Raw genomic sequence first — 17,211 nt, 5'->3', positions numbered from 1 at the left:
CTGATGGTGCAGGCAGAGCCCTTATAGGAGAACTGTAGTGCCGTGGGAAAGAGCCACCGATAGCAGATCTGCTGATCTCGCAGGAAAAGCGAGAGCGGAAGAAGCATTCTGCGCTTCTGGAGGGTTTTGAGGGAGAGATCCTGGAAGATCTGCAGTGAGGAGCCCAAGAAGGAGAATTTGTCCCTTGAGCGGCCTATCGCTGCGATGGCCTCCTTGGTGCTGTAAAAGTGAACTCTTGTGATTACGTCCGGAGGGGGGGGGTCTGTATCGGTTCCACGGCGGGGGCGAAGCCTGTGGGTACAGTCAAGTAGAAGCTGCAGCTCATCCAGATCCCGCAGCAGAGACTGGAAGAAGCTACTAATATATCCGTGGAGCTCCTTATCGGAAATGGTTGAGGGTACCCCACAGATGCGGAGGTTGTTGCGCCGCGAGCGACATATCCTCCTGCTTGAATTAGAGGATTTTGGTTCTGTCCATTAGTGTCTGGATGGTGCGTTGGATCTCCGCCAGGGAGTTAAGATGGTCCACGGCCAACTCCTCAGAACACCCCCCTCCCCCCCCCCTCCCCCCCATCCCCCATCCTATGCTCGATATTGCTGACCCGTTGGTCTGTTTGTTCCAGTTTGGCGGCGAGCTCAAACATGCAGGATCTAAATTCCTATTTGATATCGGACATGAAGGCCTGGGGGTCCTCTTTGGTTGCGAGTGTCCCTTTTATCTTTGGTGGTTTTCTGCGGCGTGAATTTAGGGGGGATCGGTTTTCTTCCCTTTCTCTGGGGCCAGCAGCATTGTGGAGATGTCATCAGATTTAGGGGTTTTCAATGCTTTGGACATGGGTCCAAAGTGAGGGACATCTCCAGGGGGCTCGGCCTGGTGTCTGCGCACGGAGATCTCGGCCAATGACTTCAGGCTCCAGGGATGGCGGGGCTAGGGAGATGGAATGGGCCAGGGCGCCTCAGGAGGCTGCGCAGACGAAATGATGCCGGCCAGCTCGGGGATTCCAGCGGTCAGGTGCTCAAGTACGGCAGCCAGATGAACGGGAGCGCCAGCCCCAACCTGTTCGGCGCAGCACCCCCTCCGCAGCATCCGGTGCACCCGGCCGATCGGGAGCTGCAGGCAAACCCAGGCAGTGTGTGATTCCTCGCCCGGTGCTGGTGAGCCGGGTCGGCTCCTCGCTGCTGGATGGGCAGGCCAGCCGGAGATGCGGGCGGCCCCCCGCGCGATTGCTGGGTGAAGCTGTCGCGGGAAGGCAGCTGGCGGGGAGGAGGAGCCGGAGCTTCTTGGGTCGTACAGGCAAGCACGTCTGCGTGGAGGGCCGCTAGGACTCAGGCCGGCTGGTGGTGAAGACGGCCTCCACCCGGGAGCCAAGCGATGCCGATGTCAACGCACTGTTAGTGCGAGCCGGATGGGGTCCGATCCCCAAATCTGGGCCCCGGCAGGCGAGGTGAGGCTAGCGAGCTGCGGGGGCAGGGGCACACAATTGTGATCGCCATCTTGGAATTCACAGCGCCGGCACCGGAGATCTATCCTCGCCGCGTTTTCTGTGAATCTTGGGCCGTTAAGCGCCCAGCTTGCAGTTGGCGGTGCAGGGGAGGCTCCAGCATCTCCTCTTGAGCCGTGCTGGCGGTTAGCGTGCCAGGAACCGGGGATATTGCGCTAAGGGCCGCGGACCCATGCAGAGGCCATCAGTGGAGCTGCCACATCGCTGGCGCTCCAGGCCATGCCCTCTATAGGTTTTTACTGTCCTAGAATAAGTGTCACTATTATGCAAAGTATATTGTCCAGTTGAAATTACTATGTGATTTCCTGCTGAGCGTCACGGTTCAACTGATGGGGCCTGCTACCCTTGTATTAATGTAACTAATCCAAAAGTAACTATTTGTTTTGACTTCCCTAGAACTATTGTTGGGTGTTCCAAATAAGGTTCTATGCTTTGGTCTGTGCACCTTCAAGCATAGTGTTGCGTTTTTATAATTGTGTTTAAATATAATGTGATAATACTTATTTCCCCCAATATTTATCTGGGCCTACTTGTATTTAAATATGTTTATTTTTACAATGCAGAGTGTTCCTTTGGACCACTTGTAGTACAATTTCTGCGTACTGATTCTACAGACACCTCTCCCTCCTAAAATGAGCCTGGCTGCTCTGTCTACACTACCCTGAACTCGGGTGGTACAGCCTTATACTAAGAGCAGAGTCTTGTACTGTCTCAGTTGAATGGTTTTAGTAAGCCCTTAGTTGGACTTCAGAAACTGTCCTAACCCTTGTCTTGTCCTGGAAATCTGCACATGGCTGTTTTGCACACTATTAAATTGGATGTTCATGTCCGCTTCTTGCAATTTTTAACCGGCCACTTGGACCACCCACTCCACAATAGACCACGCAATTATGGCACACTGATTGACTGGATCCCCCCTGCCGTTTCTTCCTTCTATCACCCTTATGTTCCCTGCTGTTTTCTGCAATTACTTTTTTTACACAATCATTCTTTGACTCTAATGTGGGCAGTCCCAGAATTACATTCCTATGGTTTCTCTTGGGATGCTAAGCCTTTGGGAGCATTTTCCTTGGGTACTGTTTCCAGGGCAAAGATACATACACCTCATTTGGTTTACCTGGTTCTTTCAAGCATACCAAGCTCTCCAAGGGGTGGAGTAGTAGACCAACTCCAGCCTAACTCTCAGGTGGGGAGCAGGTTTGTCACAAAGTACAGCAACCACTTTGAGAAAACGTATTCGTAAACAAATATCTTTATAAAGTTGATACAAACGGGAAAATCATTAATAACAGGCACTTTGAAAGATCAATGTGTACAATAAGCAACAATGGTTAAAATCTGAAGGAAATTATAGAACTGTCATTAAATTAGTATGGAGAGAAGAGATGTACGCAAATCTTATTCTGAAAAGGATGGAAAAGGCAGTCAAAAGTAAGTCATTGGGGCAAAGATTTTTGGAGTATCTGTTCTTTGTAGACAAGATCTCATGTTTGATGTCTTGGTTGGATCTGAAAAATGGTAGACCCTTGAGTCTTAAGAGGAGGCCCTCAGATGAGAAAATGGCTCTCCAGCAACGTCTGGGTGAAAGATGAATCCCAAAGTACAGGGTAAGTGCACTGTACCAGGGTCAGTTTAGAGGGGAAGTTTCTCCAGAGATTCAACACTCCAGTCTGACCCCCGCCGCCCCCCCCACCACCAACACTACAGACATTTTAGCATTGGTGCATAAAAGATTATTTAAGATTCTCTGCAGTCTCTCTCAGCCATGGGTCAGAGTTAGCAGCGTGGGAAGTAGGTGTCAGGGTTTTCTGGAGTGGTGGTTGGCACTCATTGTAGATGCTTGTATCCTACGATGTCCACAGACTCGGGAGGTAGATTCCAACTGTTTGGTTGGCGTCCGGCGACAGCCGTGAAGGCTTATTGATGATTTGTCATTTGCCCCAAAACAGAAAGGAGCCAGTGACCTCTGCCTTTGGCTTGCAGGTTTGGTGATGTCTGGTAGCCACGTGCAGCACAACCCACCCCTTGAAGCTACCTCAGATGGGCAAGCGGGAACCTGGGTCCTTTGCCAGGTTTCATTTGAAGAGGAAAATTTTGTCCAGCAGTCATGGAGGAGTGGCTGGTCGTATGCAGCAAAGGAGTTGCAGGGTGACTGGGCCTTTGGCCAGGTGAAGAAATCCAGCAGGGATATCTGGATCAGTGGTAAAGAGCACCAGTTATTATTCCTCCTTGGAGAGGCAGAGCATCACCATTCGAGTTCTTGGACTGCTTAAGATACTGGAGTGCAGGCAGGACTTCCATCAGGAATACCGGGTGTGTGAGGTAGCTAGTCTGTTATTCCCACACAGGCGACTGGGGGTGCTTACACACCTTGATACTTTTTTTATTTTCCGTTTGCATTTGTATTTTCTTATTAGTAAGTGGTTGCACATACTCAACATTACACAATTAACTCTGAAAAATAGAATTCTACAAATAAACATGTAGCATCCTTAAGTACTTCACATACTAATACATTGATAGTATTCATTATTAACCAATTAATTTAAAACCAAAAACATTTCTAAAAAAAATATATAAAAAAAGACATTCTGATCCCCACCCAACCTAAACATAAATGCAGCATTTCAGGCTAAGCTTAAGAAATAAGACTTCCAGTATGGTTCTACCATGTTAGCTTTATCAAAGCCTCCTTGTGTAAGATCTTAACAGCAATGGTCGCTTTGGTTTCCTCCCCACTCGAGATGCGCACAAGTGTTCTTTATTGAGCAATGCAAAATTATGTATGTAGCATCCCAGCCATAATGTTCTAGATGTGGCCAAGGCGTGACAATTCAGAACAATATGCATTTTATCTTGCAGCATATCATGATCCTTACATATTGCACAGCCAGTTCCAATCTCCCCATTCAGAGATCTAATCTGCCGGATCCTACCCGCCGGATCCTACCCATGGGAGTACATTCAGTCTCTATTTTAAGAACTGGTTGCACCAGTAATAGTTTGCAAATGTTTCCATGTATTTCCGAATGCTGCCCTGGGGTTTATCGAGCGGTAACAAGCTACTATAGAGTTTGTACTGTCTCATCTTAGAAATTGTAATTATCAAGTTATTTCTTAGCAGAAAGTTCTTGGTTTCGGACGGTAATATCATTAGTTGACAAATCTTAAGTTGCTCCGGTAAATACATGTTGTCCATTTATGACCCCTTAAGCTTTGAAAGTCTTATAGATGTGTCCTTAAACTTATTTATAGATTTTCTAAATACAGAGTTGAGTTCACATAGGTGCGTTTCTTCAACATCAGGTGGCGTGGGGAGCCAAAAGTAGCTCCCGTTAGCGGTTGATGTAAAACTAACCGGGCGCTACTAAGCCACAAGCAGGAACTAAATGGGTCCCAGGTCCCCTCAATTTCAAACACTGGGACAAGGTATAGTCATCTGACCCCCTCAGTACATCAAGGAGAAAAATGTAGGTAGTCTTGGTACCTGGAGTTGATAAAAAAGGACCCCAACTAGACAAGTTGGTTCCACATGGTGCATGTTGTTTTTCACAAAGAAAAGGTTACATCAATCCACCTTTGGTCACTATGGGCACCTTTTTGGGAATTCCTGTTATCAGACACTTCAGTACCCGTAAGGCAGATTACAAAAATACAACTCTCTCCGAGAGAGCCTTTCGACTAAGCCCAGGTGGCAGGAAAAAGGAAGTCCTAAAGTAAAGAATCCACCAAAAGGTGAAGTGGCTCCCTCAGTTGGGCAAAAGAAAACCAAAACATGGAATTGGGCTATCTCAAGCTACAAACCTACTGAGAATTAAAACTGTCCTTGTTGCATATTTAGTTATAAACCACCTATAATTGCCCTTTTTTCGGCACAATTAATACTACATAAATTCATCTGTGTCACACTTCCCTCGTCCATACCTCTTTAAACCGCCTTAACATCTGATGTTCGTTCTTGCCTCCCTTTGCTGTTCAATCCTTCACTCCGCCGCTGCGACCTGGGCCCCTTCTCTTTTGCAGACGACATACAGGGGACACAATTTGCCACTATCAATACGAGCCTTGGTGCTGTGAGATGGCTATGGTTGTAACTAGTGCAGTGTAAATGGCCATTGTTTTGCCTCCTGCCCAAGAAATGTAGAAGGGATAAATCCAAGTGGAAAAGTAAGCATAGTCTCAAAGTCCAAAGCAGGGATTTCTCACCCCCCACCCCACCCCACTCCCAAGTTGGATAGGTGGAAGAGGGAGATTAAGACCAAAGCAGTTTGTCTGCATAAACTATCTGCAACAAGATGGTTTTGTGGTAGTTATCTGTGGGGGTTAAAGTCTAAAACAAATCATCTTTGGTATGGGAGGTATTATAATGGGCACACTCTGGGTGGTGCTACATTGGTGCAGCCAGTATGGACCTGGATTTCTTAGTGTTGTTTTCATTTTGTACTGGCAGATGACCAGAGTTATTCTTTGGGGATGCTTCATTTATTGGTGCAGCCATCCTGGATCTGCTTTGGCACAGCTAGCACCATCTTTTTTTATACTGGCATAGATTGTGGGTAAAGGCATCATGAAAATGCTCCTAGCCACTCTTGATGGCCTGGCGTCTATTGTATATATTTCTTGCTCCATGTTATGCTAGAAATCAGAATTGTAAACTGTGTGGCTTGCTTTTACCCAATTTTCCACAGACCATGTGCTGTGAAAATGCACTATTCTAAGACCTTTTCGGTTGGGTGGGTCCAGGGGCTACCACCATTATGATCATCAAACATTTGTGAGAATTGTTTGCTCCCTGCCAATTAAGAAAAAACGATAAAACCTACCACTGCTATTGGAGTGCTTTGTGAAGGTACTACTCCAGTTTCTAAAGTGGTTGCTGATCTTTGCATTTGTATGAAGCTGTTTGTTTTTGTTGCATATCTACATAACTCCAGAATGTACAAATGAACTACAGCAAGGTCTTTCTGGTGGCAAAAATTGTTTGTGCAATATCATTTTATGTTTTTATTTTAGGTTATTGTTGTTGGAAATCCAGCCAACACAAACTGCCTGACTGCCTCCAGGTCTGCTCCATCGATCCCTAAATCTAACTTCAGCTGTTTGACTCGCCTGGATCACAACAGAGCCAAAGCCCAGGTAAGTGACTGCTCCAAACTCATGGAAACGCTTCATAGGCCAGTCATACTTTGTGCACATGGCTATGTAGTCTTCAGTAATATCTGTGGATATGTTCTTTTTATTTCAATTTTCTTTTTATTCAGTGGATGCTGCTTTATTTTCCTGACTTCTTAGCCAATGAATGTCAGTTAGACCGATTCATAGGACTGCACTTTCATCTGCCATTGGCATGAACTACCTTTGATTTACTTATTCTGATGAGTGATTGTCCAACAATTGTAGAAGAAATGTGCATATTTGATTAGTTCTCACTGTCTGCAACTCCTTATTCTGGGTTAATCGGCCTCATTTCAAGTGTGGCAGTCCAGAAACAAGGGTGCTGGTAAGCTCACTGGCACCCTTGTTTCCAGACCACCACACTTGAGTCTGCTTGCCAGGGCCACTGCGCCCAACAGGTCTAACCCTGTTGGAAAGGGTGCCGGTGCTTCCGTCTACCCACTCCCATGGGAATAGGGACGTATGAAAACTGGCGCCTGAATTCCCGCGCTGCCTGGACTTGTAATGTCACGGTGCCACCGGAAAGTCGAGCGCAGGATTCGATGTTACAGGGTGTGCGCCAACCTGCCGGTCGCAGCGGCGGTTTACCGCCAACCTGCCGGTCGCAGTGACATGGTAATCCGCCGGTCGCCGACAACCCCGTAATGAGGCCTAATGTCAATGTTACCTGCTTTGCAAAACCGCTATCTTTTGAAGGTCATTGAGTGATAGACTCCTGTCTTTAGGCGTGGATTGGCTCAATTATCGGAATTCTGCAATGCAGTTATCCCGGCAGCATTGACATTTTATTTGTTGGAATGGCTATATATAGAGGTGGATTGTGAAGGGGTTGGTTGAAACTTCATTCTAGATTTTGGTAGTTGGGGTGTGGCCCTTCAGTAGGAACATCTTCAGAGATTAGATAGCAGAGAATGGATAATGGTAGTTACTCCAAAAATTAGACTAATTGGGGTTTTCAGAGGTTGACTTATGATGAAATGTGCAAGCTAGTGCATGCAGAGCTTGTGGTATGAAGGAAAAAACAGAAAATCGATGCTTGTAGATTACACATCAATGAGCTGAGCAGTCTCCGGCATTGGCCAACCATGCTCTAGTGTGGGAGCTCATTAAATGTGTTCAATCCTAGGTTTAGCAGGGCATGAGCTGGGAATTTAGTGGTGTTGTTGCCGTGGTGATCTGGAATGGCTTCAGGCTCCTGGTTTGTCCCAAAATATAGAAATTACTGTTGCAATTGTATCTTATCACCCATCCATGACAAATTGTGGAGATTCTTTTTTCCCGCTTAATATCTTACTGATTTTCCCCGTACCGCAGCCACTTGAGGCAGTTATTATCCTGTGCTCTAGTATGTCCACTGCACACATATTAGTCCAGTCCTCCAAGCTAAATAGTCTTCTACATTGTTAAGACTCTTAAAACGCCTATGCATGGTCTTCCCTCAATGATAACCTAGCCGAACCTGCCGGCGGATGTTGATCCATGTGACTGATGAGCTTCCAAGACAGACTCACTTCTCCCATGAATTCTCAGTTTCTCATCGTTCCACCCTACCCAAAAGTGGTCAAAAGATATGACTTGACGTAAGAACTTTCATTAGAGGAACATCTAATCTTGCACAATTGGAGGAGGCTATAGTCCGCCCACGTGACCACAGGTCTCTTTTTCCATCAACCATCAGAGAATCCAGACCAGTCGGCAGCCAAGCAAAGGGCAGTTGGGCAATCATTTAACTGGTTATCCCTGCTTGCTCTCTGCCCAAGATGGCAGCCTGAATCCACTGCTGCACCCCCTTTCTGTAAGGTCACCCTGTATTTGCAATTTCTTTTGCTGGTGTGTTTGCACTTCAGGACCTACTGATCACATGAGCTCCTCACTCCCTGCCTGCTGCCCTCTTCTCAGTCACTATGCTTATTCACACCTTCCTTCTCCTTGCTCATTGCCTACCCTTTTTGTGAAGCCTTCAAGCGCACTCTAACTGAAGTCTTCTCTGCTTCTTCACCCACCCTCTTATCCTTCCACCACTCTTCTCCCATTCAGGTCCTTCACATCACTCCAATGGTTGTTGATCATGCTCTGTCATTCATTACCTTTGCCTCCCACCCAACCCTTCTGTTATCTCCAAACATAAGTTCATACCCGACTCTGGCTCCTTTCGTAGTCTTGGTCAGGTCCTCCCATATCTCTCTCCCTCCTAATCACCCCCACCCCTCAAAAAACACATTTCTGATGTTTGTTAATCTGCTTAGAATCACATGCTGTGCATAGGTCCGACATCCAGTGGTCACTGCGGAGTATTGCATTTTGTTTTTCGTAGTCGAAAAGGGGACGTCGACAAGGCGTGTCTGTAACACTATCCCTATAGTGACGTGCGTTGTACCCACAATCCCTCACGCGTCGAGGTCCCTCAGATTGTTTTTTTCCGCCCAGTTTCTGGTCGCCTTTCGCGGAGCTCCTAGAGAGACATTGCTATACTTACCACGGACCTCGGTCCTTTTGTCATAACTTAATATACTGATAACGATCCCTCCCCCTCGACGTTAGCTGTGAAGCTGTTTCTCCGCCGAACTGATTTTCGACGGAGAGGAAGAGCGGAGGAGATCCTTCGGCGCTGCCGAACACGTGGCCTGGCCTCAACGGCCAACTTACAGTAGGGAGAGTGGGGGTTAGAACTTTGTCTCTTCTCTTTGAGAATGTCTTTCTTTCTCCCTTTTCTTTCCCTTGGGGTTGTTATCGCCAGCTATTATTGCCTCAGCTATGGAGAGGACACCATTTAAGTTTTGCCCACGCTGCAGGGGCAAATATACTTGGAAAGATAAGCACAAGCTCTGTAATCGTTGCTTACCCCTCGATCACATAGAGAACAGCTGCGCAGCCTGCAAGCTCTTAAAACCCAGGACTCTTAAAGAACGTAGGGTTAAGAGGTGGGCGGACTACGCGATGTCGAAGTCAGTTTCCTCACCCGCTGCCGCTGTTACTGAAAGTGACGAGGAGTGCGATAACTCGACGTCCGTTACGGAAGTCATGAACCCCCAGAAGGAGCGCTCCCGCTCCTCGTCGTCCGTCCCCGGCCCCGACGGGCTCGGCTCACGCCCTGCTTATGGGGATGAACACCCCGGCGACAAGGACGCACACAAACCCCATAAGGCTAAACACACTACCCACGGCTCTTCTTCGTCGAGAACGAAGGATCCATCAGCGCCGAAGGGGACGCAGGGCACTCCGGCGTCTACCGCAGACCGTAAAGGTCACAAGCCCCACCCGCAAACGCAGCCGCGACCAGCGATTGGGCTTCCATCTAACACGGGCGCTACCCCAAAAACATCCGACGCAACGCTCCATAGAGCGACCGTCGAGGTACATCGCGCAACGCACACAACGTCGACACCAGAGCCCTCGACGGACAAAATCGTGGCCGAGAGCCTAGCGAGAATTGTCGCCGAAGACAAACGTAGGCGGACGACGAAACAAACGTCGAATACCGCGTCGAAAAAACACAAAAGTAGCCAGGAACTGCCCCTTTCTCCAAAGGATGCTTCCGAACTACCTGAAGGCTTTTCAGAAGGAGACGGGAACCTCTCGTCGACGTTGTGGGAGCGTTCGAAACGATTCGAAGGCGAAAACACTAATTTCCCCCCTCTAGACTATTCAGGGGTACCCCATGAGACCCTTGAAAGACTCCATTCTTGCATGGAGAAAATGGAAAGGTTTCTAGGAAACCAAGACCCACCCACTCACAAAAGACAAAGAGAATGGCCACAGGATGACCCTAGAGTCAAGATTCCTAGGCTGGTTGACCTCACTGAGGAGGAGCAATACCTCCAAGAAGATGAGGAGTGTTTGGGTGGAGAAGAAGAGGTAGAACTTGAGGAAGAGGGGTTCGAAGAAGATCCTTACACAACTGCTACAGGGTTTGAAGAGGATACAGCTACCTCGCAGCCCTGGCTTTCACCGTCAGTGCAGCCTTGGCAATCCCCATCAGTACATTCAGACCCTGATGCCTTTCTCCCTTCTCCTCTCAAGGATTCACATGGGAACTCCTCTCCCATAGATGACCAACCTTCCCTCAATGCACTATTGCGCAAGGCAGCAGCGCATTTTGAGATTGATACAGGGGAAACTCTTCCAGACATTGACTTTGTAGAAAAAGTCATCAAAGAAAAAGCACCTGTTAGCCAATCTATTCCACTCCTGGCTTCTATTAAAAGAAGAATTTCTCCTTCCCTTTCTAACCCAGCTTTAGTAAGAGGGGTCAACCCTAGAATAGAAAAGCTCTTCAGCCCTTCATCCCCTGACCCTTTATACATCAGAGGACACTCTATTCCGGACTCCCTTGTGGTTACCAACACAAGAAAAATAACAGGGGTGCCACTATCCACTAGTGAAGCACCTCCAGACAAAGAAGGCAAAAAACTCTACGCACTGGGGAAGAGAATCACGACCTCCGCCGCCTTCTCTACTAGAATTGCTAATAACAACTCACTTTTAGCTAGCTACGCAGATGCACAGTGGAACAAGCTGCGCAGCGAAGCAGAGGAAGCACCAGAACCTCTGCGTTCTCGCCTGCTAGCTATAATATCAGAGGGCACACTGGTAAACCAGGGCATCGTTAAGAACTCCCTAGATGCCGCTGAGACGGCTGGCCGCTCCCTAGTGCAGGGAATACTTCTCAAGCGCCACGTTTGGCTACGCAATTCAGGTTTTAAGCCCGAAACCCAAGCCTCCCTCATAAATAAACCCATTGAACAGACGCATCTGTTTGGGAAAGCAGTAGATGAGGCCCTAGAACATGCTAAAAAAGAGTTTGATACCATCAAGACTCTTGATCAAATTTCTAGGCCCCCTAACAGGCAAGGCTATGGTAATAAACGCTCCTTTCGTGGCCAAAGACAGCAGCAGAACCACCAACAACAACAATATTACTCTGGCTCCAACTGGCCCACCAACCAGGGTAACACCCAGTTCAGTCAAAGAGGCCAACGCCGTGGCAAAGGAAGAGGTCGTGGCTCCAGCCCCAGAGGTTCCACGCCCAATACAGCAAATGACCCGAAAATTCGGGTCCCCTCCCATGCATCACCGGTCGGGGGCCGGCTAACATCGTTCCTTTCAGCATGGGAGGGAATCACGTCAGACCGTTGGGTATTATCCACCATAGCCCACGGATACTGCATCGAGTTCAACGGTTCCCCGAAGTACAAACCCCCACGGAACCGGCGCATGACACCGCAACACCTCTCCATTCTTCTTCAAGAGGTGGAAGAACTACTGAAGAAAGAAGCTATAGAGCCCGTCCCCCTATCACAGGTAACAGAAGGTATTTATTCAGTGTACTTCCTTGTACCCAAAAAGGACTTAACCATGCGCCCTGTATTAGATCTGCGCCCAGCGAACATATTTGTCAAACCCCAAAAGTTTCGTATGGTGACCTTACAGGAGGTAATCCCACTGTTATCACAAGGGGATTACATGACAACACTGGACATGAAAGATGCATACTTTCATATTTTAATGTTGACATCGCACAGAAAATACCTCAGGTTCAAAATAGAGGACAAACACTACCAGTTCAGAGTACTACCCTTCGGGATAGCATCTGTACCAAGGGTATTCACGAAAGTACTGGCAGTGGCAGCGGCCCACCTGCGCAGATTATCCATCCCGGTATACCCTTACCTCGACGACTGGCTCATAACAGGGGATTCTTACGAAACATGCTTCTCCAATACCCAAAAGACCGTAGACTTTTTGTCCCAACTGGGCTTCTCCATCAACGAAAAGAAGTCCAGCTTAGACCCCAGCCAAACCAAACAATTCCTAGGGGCTCTAATTCGAACAAAGGACGGCCTCGTATTCCCCTCCAACGAGAGGGTCCAAAACATGCTGTTTCAAATTCCCCATTATGTAGCAGGCCGAGAGGTGACGGTACGCAAAGCAATGCGCTTGCTAGGGATGATGGCGTCATGTATTTATTTGGTACCTCACGCGCGCCTGCGCATGCGCCCAATGCAAGAGTGGCTCTACAGCCAGTGGTGTCAGGCCAGCGGACAATGGGACGATCTAGTGGTGGTCTCGCAGGCCTTGGTTCTCTCGCTACGGTGGTGGACAAAAGAAAACCTGTTATTAGGGAAAACTTTTGCCACACCCGCAGTGGAAGCCACTCTAACCACAGACGCATCCCTTACAGGATGGGGGGCTCACCTTTCCCATCAGACGGCACACGGAGTGTGGACTCCGAGTTTAGCATCCAAGCATATAAACCTGCTGGAACTACTAGCGGTGTTCAAAGCACTGAAAGCCTTTCAGGAACACTTACAAGGAAAGACAGTGATGGTCCTCACAGACAGCACCACAGCCATGTACTACCTCAACAAGCAAGGGGGCACTCCCTCTCCAGGACTGTCCAAGCTATCCCAGAATATATGGAAGTGGGCTCTCAAACACAACATGTTCCTACTATCACAACATGTACCAGGGGAACTCAATCTGCTAGCAGACAAACTCAGCAGAGACTTCCCCCTGCCCGAAGAGTACGAATGGCAATTGCATGAAGACATCGTCTTAGACATCTTCACGCAATGGGGATTCCCGGAAATAGACCTGTTCGCAACCCTGGAGAACTCACAATGCCAAAGTTACGCCTCCAGGTACCCCCAGAACCAGTCCAAGGGGAACGGTTTGTCGATTCAATGGTCAGGGAAATTTGTTTACGCCTTTCCCCCGACTCCCCTTCTCAACAAAGTGGTGCACAAGATGCACCAGGAGCAGGTTACCATGATACTAGTGGCCCCAATGTGGGCACGGCAACCTTGGTTCGCTCACTTGATGGAGATGTCCCTATCTCCCCCAGTGAAACTTCCCTGCCCGTACAACATGCTGTCACAAGACAAGAGCAGGACACTGCATCCATGCCCTCAGACCATGAACTTAGCAGCCTGGCTCCTGAGATCATAGAATTTGGACATTTACAACTCCCACAGAGATGTATGGACATCCTCAGGGAAGCCAGAAAACCTAATACTCGACACTGCTATTCTAGCAAATGGAAAAGATTCATTATCTGGTGTAGAGGTACTAGCATCAACCCAGTTGACTGCTCTCCTACTGGCATTCTATACTTGACCCATTTACTGGATTCAGGTTTAGTGTTCAATTCCATTAAAGTCCACCTAGCGGCACTTTCTGCATACACCACTTCCCAACTTAAAGTGTCGTGGTGGAAGATACCAGTTATCAAAGCCTTCATGGAGGGGGTAAAGAGGATACACCCTCCGATAGCTAACCCAGCTCCCGGATGGGACTTAAATGTGGTACTTTCCAGACTCATGGGCCCTCCCTTCGAACCCATGCACAAAGCAACTCTTAAAGATATCACCCTTAAGACTGCTTTCCTAATAGCTATCACCTCCATTAGGAGAGTAAGTGAACTACAGGCTCTTTCTGTACTAGACCCCTTCGTAACAGTTCACAAAGATAAAGTGGTTCTACGCACACACCCAAGGTTTGCACCTAAATTCATCTCGAAATTTCATGTAAACCAAACTATAGAACTACCAACGTTCTTTCAAAACCCTTCCAGCTCGGGAGAAAAAAGTCTGCATACACTAGATGTACGCAGAGCTGTAATGTTCTACATGGAAAGAACCAGACCACTGAGAAAGACTAATCAGTTCTTTGTCTCGGTGGCAGCAGGAAGAGAAGGAGATGCGGTCTCAAAATCCACTATATCTAGATGGATTGTTCAATGCATCACTCTCTGTTACACTCTTGCTAAGAGAGAACTACCCTTCAAGCCAAGAGCACATTCCACTCGAGGCACTGGGGCTTCCATAGCATTCATTGCAAATGTTCCCCTTGAGTGCATCTGCAAAGCGGCTACCTGGAGTTCTGTGCACACCTTTACAAAACACTGTCTAGATGCACACTCTAGATCTGACTCCCAGGTGGGACAGGCAGTATTAAGACATCTTTTCTCTACTGTTCCTTCTCATAACCCACCGCCAACTCCGGGTACTGCTCGCTAGTCTATGCACAGCATGTGATTCTAAGCAGATTAACAAACATCAGAAGACAATGCATTACTTACCGTAAAAGCATTTCTGATGGTTGTATCTGCTTAGATTCACATGCGCCCACCCTTCCTCCCCGCTCGGATGGAAGGAACATAGACTTCCTTTATATCTCTTTTCTGTACTCACTCACGTCTATAAGGCTCCCTCAGGGCAGAACAATACAAACAGAGGGACCTCGACGCGTGAGGGATTGTGGGTACAACGCACGTCACTATAGGGATAGTGTTACAGACACGCCTTGTCGACGTCCCCTTTTCGACTACGAAAAACAAAATGCAATACTCCGCAGTGACCACTGGATGTCGGACCTATGCACAGCATGTGAATCTAAGCAGATACAACCATCAGAAATGCTTTTACGGTAAGTAATGCATTGTCTTACGGCCCCACCCCTATAGATTTGATCGAAGATTTTGACTTCAGTGTGGCAGGTTAACATTTTTAGTTTTTTGTAACTTTCCTCCATTTACTTCATTAGAGTCCCCCCTCGCATAGCTGCTTTCTTTGTGGCTTCTGATTTATGATTATAATTTGTTTTTTTAGGTGAGGATCACTTGCCTCACTTGCTTCTATCACTTCATTTAGTGTGCACTGGTCAGTCCTAATGGCTCCATTTTTGTTTTTATACTTTAATTTTAGGTAGGACTTTCATTTATCCCCCCCCCCCTTTTTTTTTTTCTTTTTCACCCCACTTTTTGGAGAAAAATGTTTGCCAAAAAAAATCGACAAACATGGTGGTTGGGGGTAGGGCATATAAGGGGTAGCGTGAGGTGGTGTATAGTGACAAATAGGCCAGGGGGGTTTCCAGTCACTACTTTGTGTACTTGCTGGAACTATTTATTTGGGACAGTCTGACCCCAATCTGCACTTCAGCTATGGTATGTCTTGTTGCTGGAATGCTTGTGAGGTTGCAGGCTGTCTTATTGTTCAGCCTCCACCTGTTTGAATGTCTCTGGTCCCTCCACAGGTAGGTTGGGGGCAGGCCTCAGTCTGAAATTTGGAAGAAAGAGTTTCTGTAGCCATTCAAGAGTTCCTCATAAGATCCAAGTATGGAAACGGAAGGACTGCCAGTGGAATGCTGCTATGCCCAGCATTTGCCATGCCAGTCACCGTGTTTTGGACGTCTAATTTTAAAACAACTGGTCAAACAGTACTGGGTCCATTCCTCCTAGTTGGGGCCAACCAGTCTGAAACCCTGTTCCTCAATCCATTGCTGTTTCAGTATCTTGAGTTGTTGTCAGTTATGCAACTGTGCTACAGCTTTGCACAAACCTTTCCCACTTAATTGTTGGAAACTTTGCTGGCATCCTTTTTGAGTTTTGCAGTCTTGTCAACCTGTTACCATCCTGACTGTTCGCCTACTGAGGGACTCCCTACCGGCCCTGTCCCCATCACACCAATATCCACTTCATTCTGCTGCTCCCGAGGAACCCTTGTGTGTTGCTGGACCTGGATTAGAGCAGTCTTCACCCTGTCCTCAGTGTTTTACTGAGCCTCATCTAATTGTCATGCAGCCTCAAACCCAAAGCATTGTGAGCCTTATCCTCACTGATTCCCCATCCTGTGGTATTGCCATGCTGAGCCTGCCCCCATTGACTTTCATTGGGCATAAAGCTGTGAAATTAAAAGCAGCTACCGTTTCTAGGCAAATGCTGTATAGCCTGAATTGAGCACTCTCTTGTCATCTAGGGGGTATGGTAGTCTACACACTCCATAGCTGGAGAACCCTTTTGAATATTTCTGCAGTGACATCTTATCAAGAGAGCACTGCTTGCCATAGACGCAACTCTTAACCATCAAGAACTGGATATGCAGGTTGGCTAAAACTGTTTTCCCACCAGACTTTATCCTTTTACATTGTATGCTGCCTATTAACTGTGTTGTAATTTAAAGTGATGGGTAACCCATTTTGAGGTTTCTAAACTTTGTGTGTATGTAGCTTGTGCCGTTACACCCCGTTTCGGTGCCACTGGTTTGGCGCAGGCCGATCCGGCGCGGCCAGTTCAGCGACGGGATGGTTTGGCGCTGGGATGTTTTGGGGCGCCAGTACGTGCACATACTCGGAGGGATTAATTTCCCTGTAAAAATGCAGGGCTGCAATTTCACTTCTTCATATGACGTCCCCTCCCAAAGCGTGCACCAGAGCACCCCACCTTTCTTTAGGACTCGAGCTCTGTTTGCCTTTGAGTCCCTTTACCGCAATCGGCCATTAGCTGCAACTCTATGGCATGTGTTCTCAGTGCTTTCTCACGTACAGCAGCTTCTCGGGGCTATAACGCACACTGCTCCTCCTTGGAGCTGCGGCCCTGAGAAACGCTCCTGCTCTGTGATAATGCTACTTTGAGGCAGACAGTGAGTGTTCGTGAAGCTGCAAATCTGAGATAAGCTGCTCTCTGATGCTGCTCGTCCGAGTCATGCCAAGCCCCGCTCTTTGTTGTTTCCCCAAGAATGCAGAGTCCTACTTCCCCA

General features: G+C 47.7%; 1 protein-coding gene across 1 annotated transcript in view; it reads left to right on the top strand.

Annotated features, from left to right (window-relative positions):
* The window catches only part of MDH1 (malate dehydrogenase 1), a 237,330-nt gene that overhangs the window by 123,472 nt on the left and 96,647 nt on the right, over positions 1 to 17,211 (top strand). The window contains exon 5 of the mRNA XM_069608193.1: positions 6,515 to 6,637. Coding sequence (XP_069464294.1) covers positions 6,515 to 6,637 — 123 coding nt within the window. The remainder of the gene's footprint in view (positions 1 to 6,514; positions 6,638 to 17,211) is intronic.

Source organism: Ambystoma mexicanum, chromosome 4q (genome assembly GCF_040938575.1).
Source record: "Ambystoma mexicanum isolate Mex_15411 chromosome 4q, UKY_AmexF1_1, whole genome shotgun sequence".
In the NCBI taxonomy this organism is placed as follows: domain Eukaryota; kingdom Metazoa; phylum Chordata; class Amphibia; order Caudata; family Ambystomatidae; genus Ambystoma; species Ambystoma mexicanum.
The sequence above is the reverse complement of the archived record's forward strand: the minus strand, read 5'-3'. Positions and strand labels throughout refer to the sequence as shown.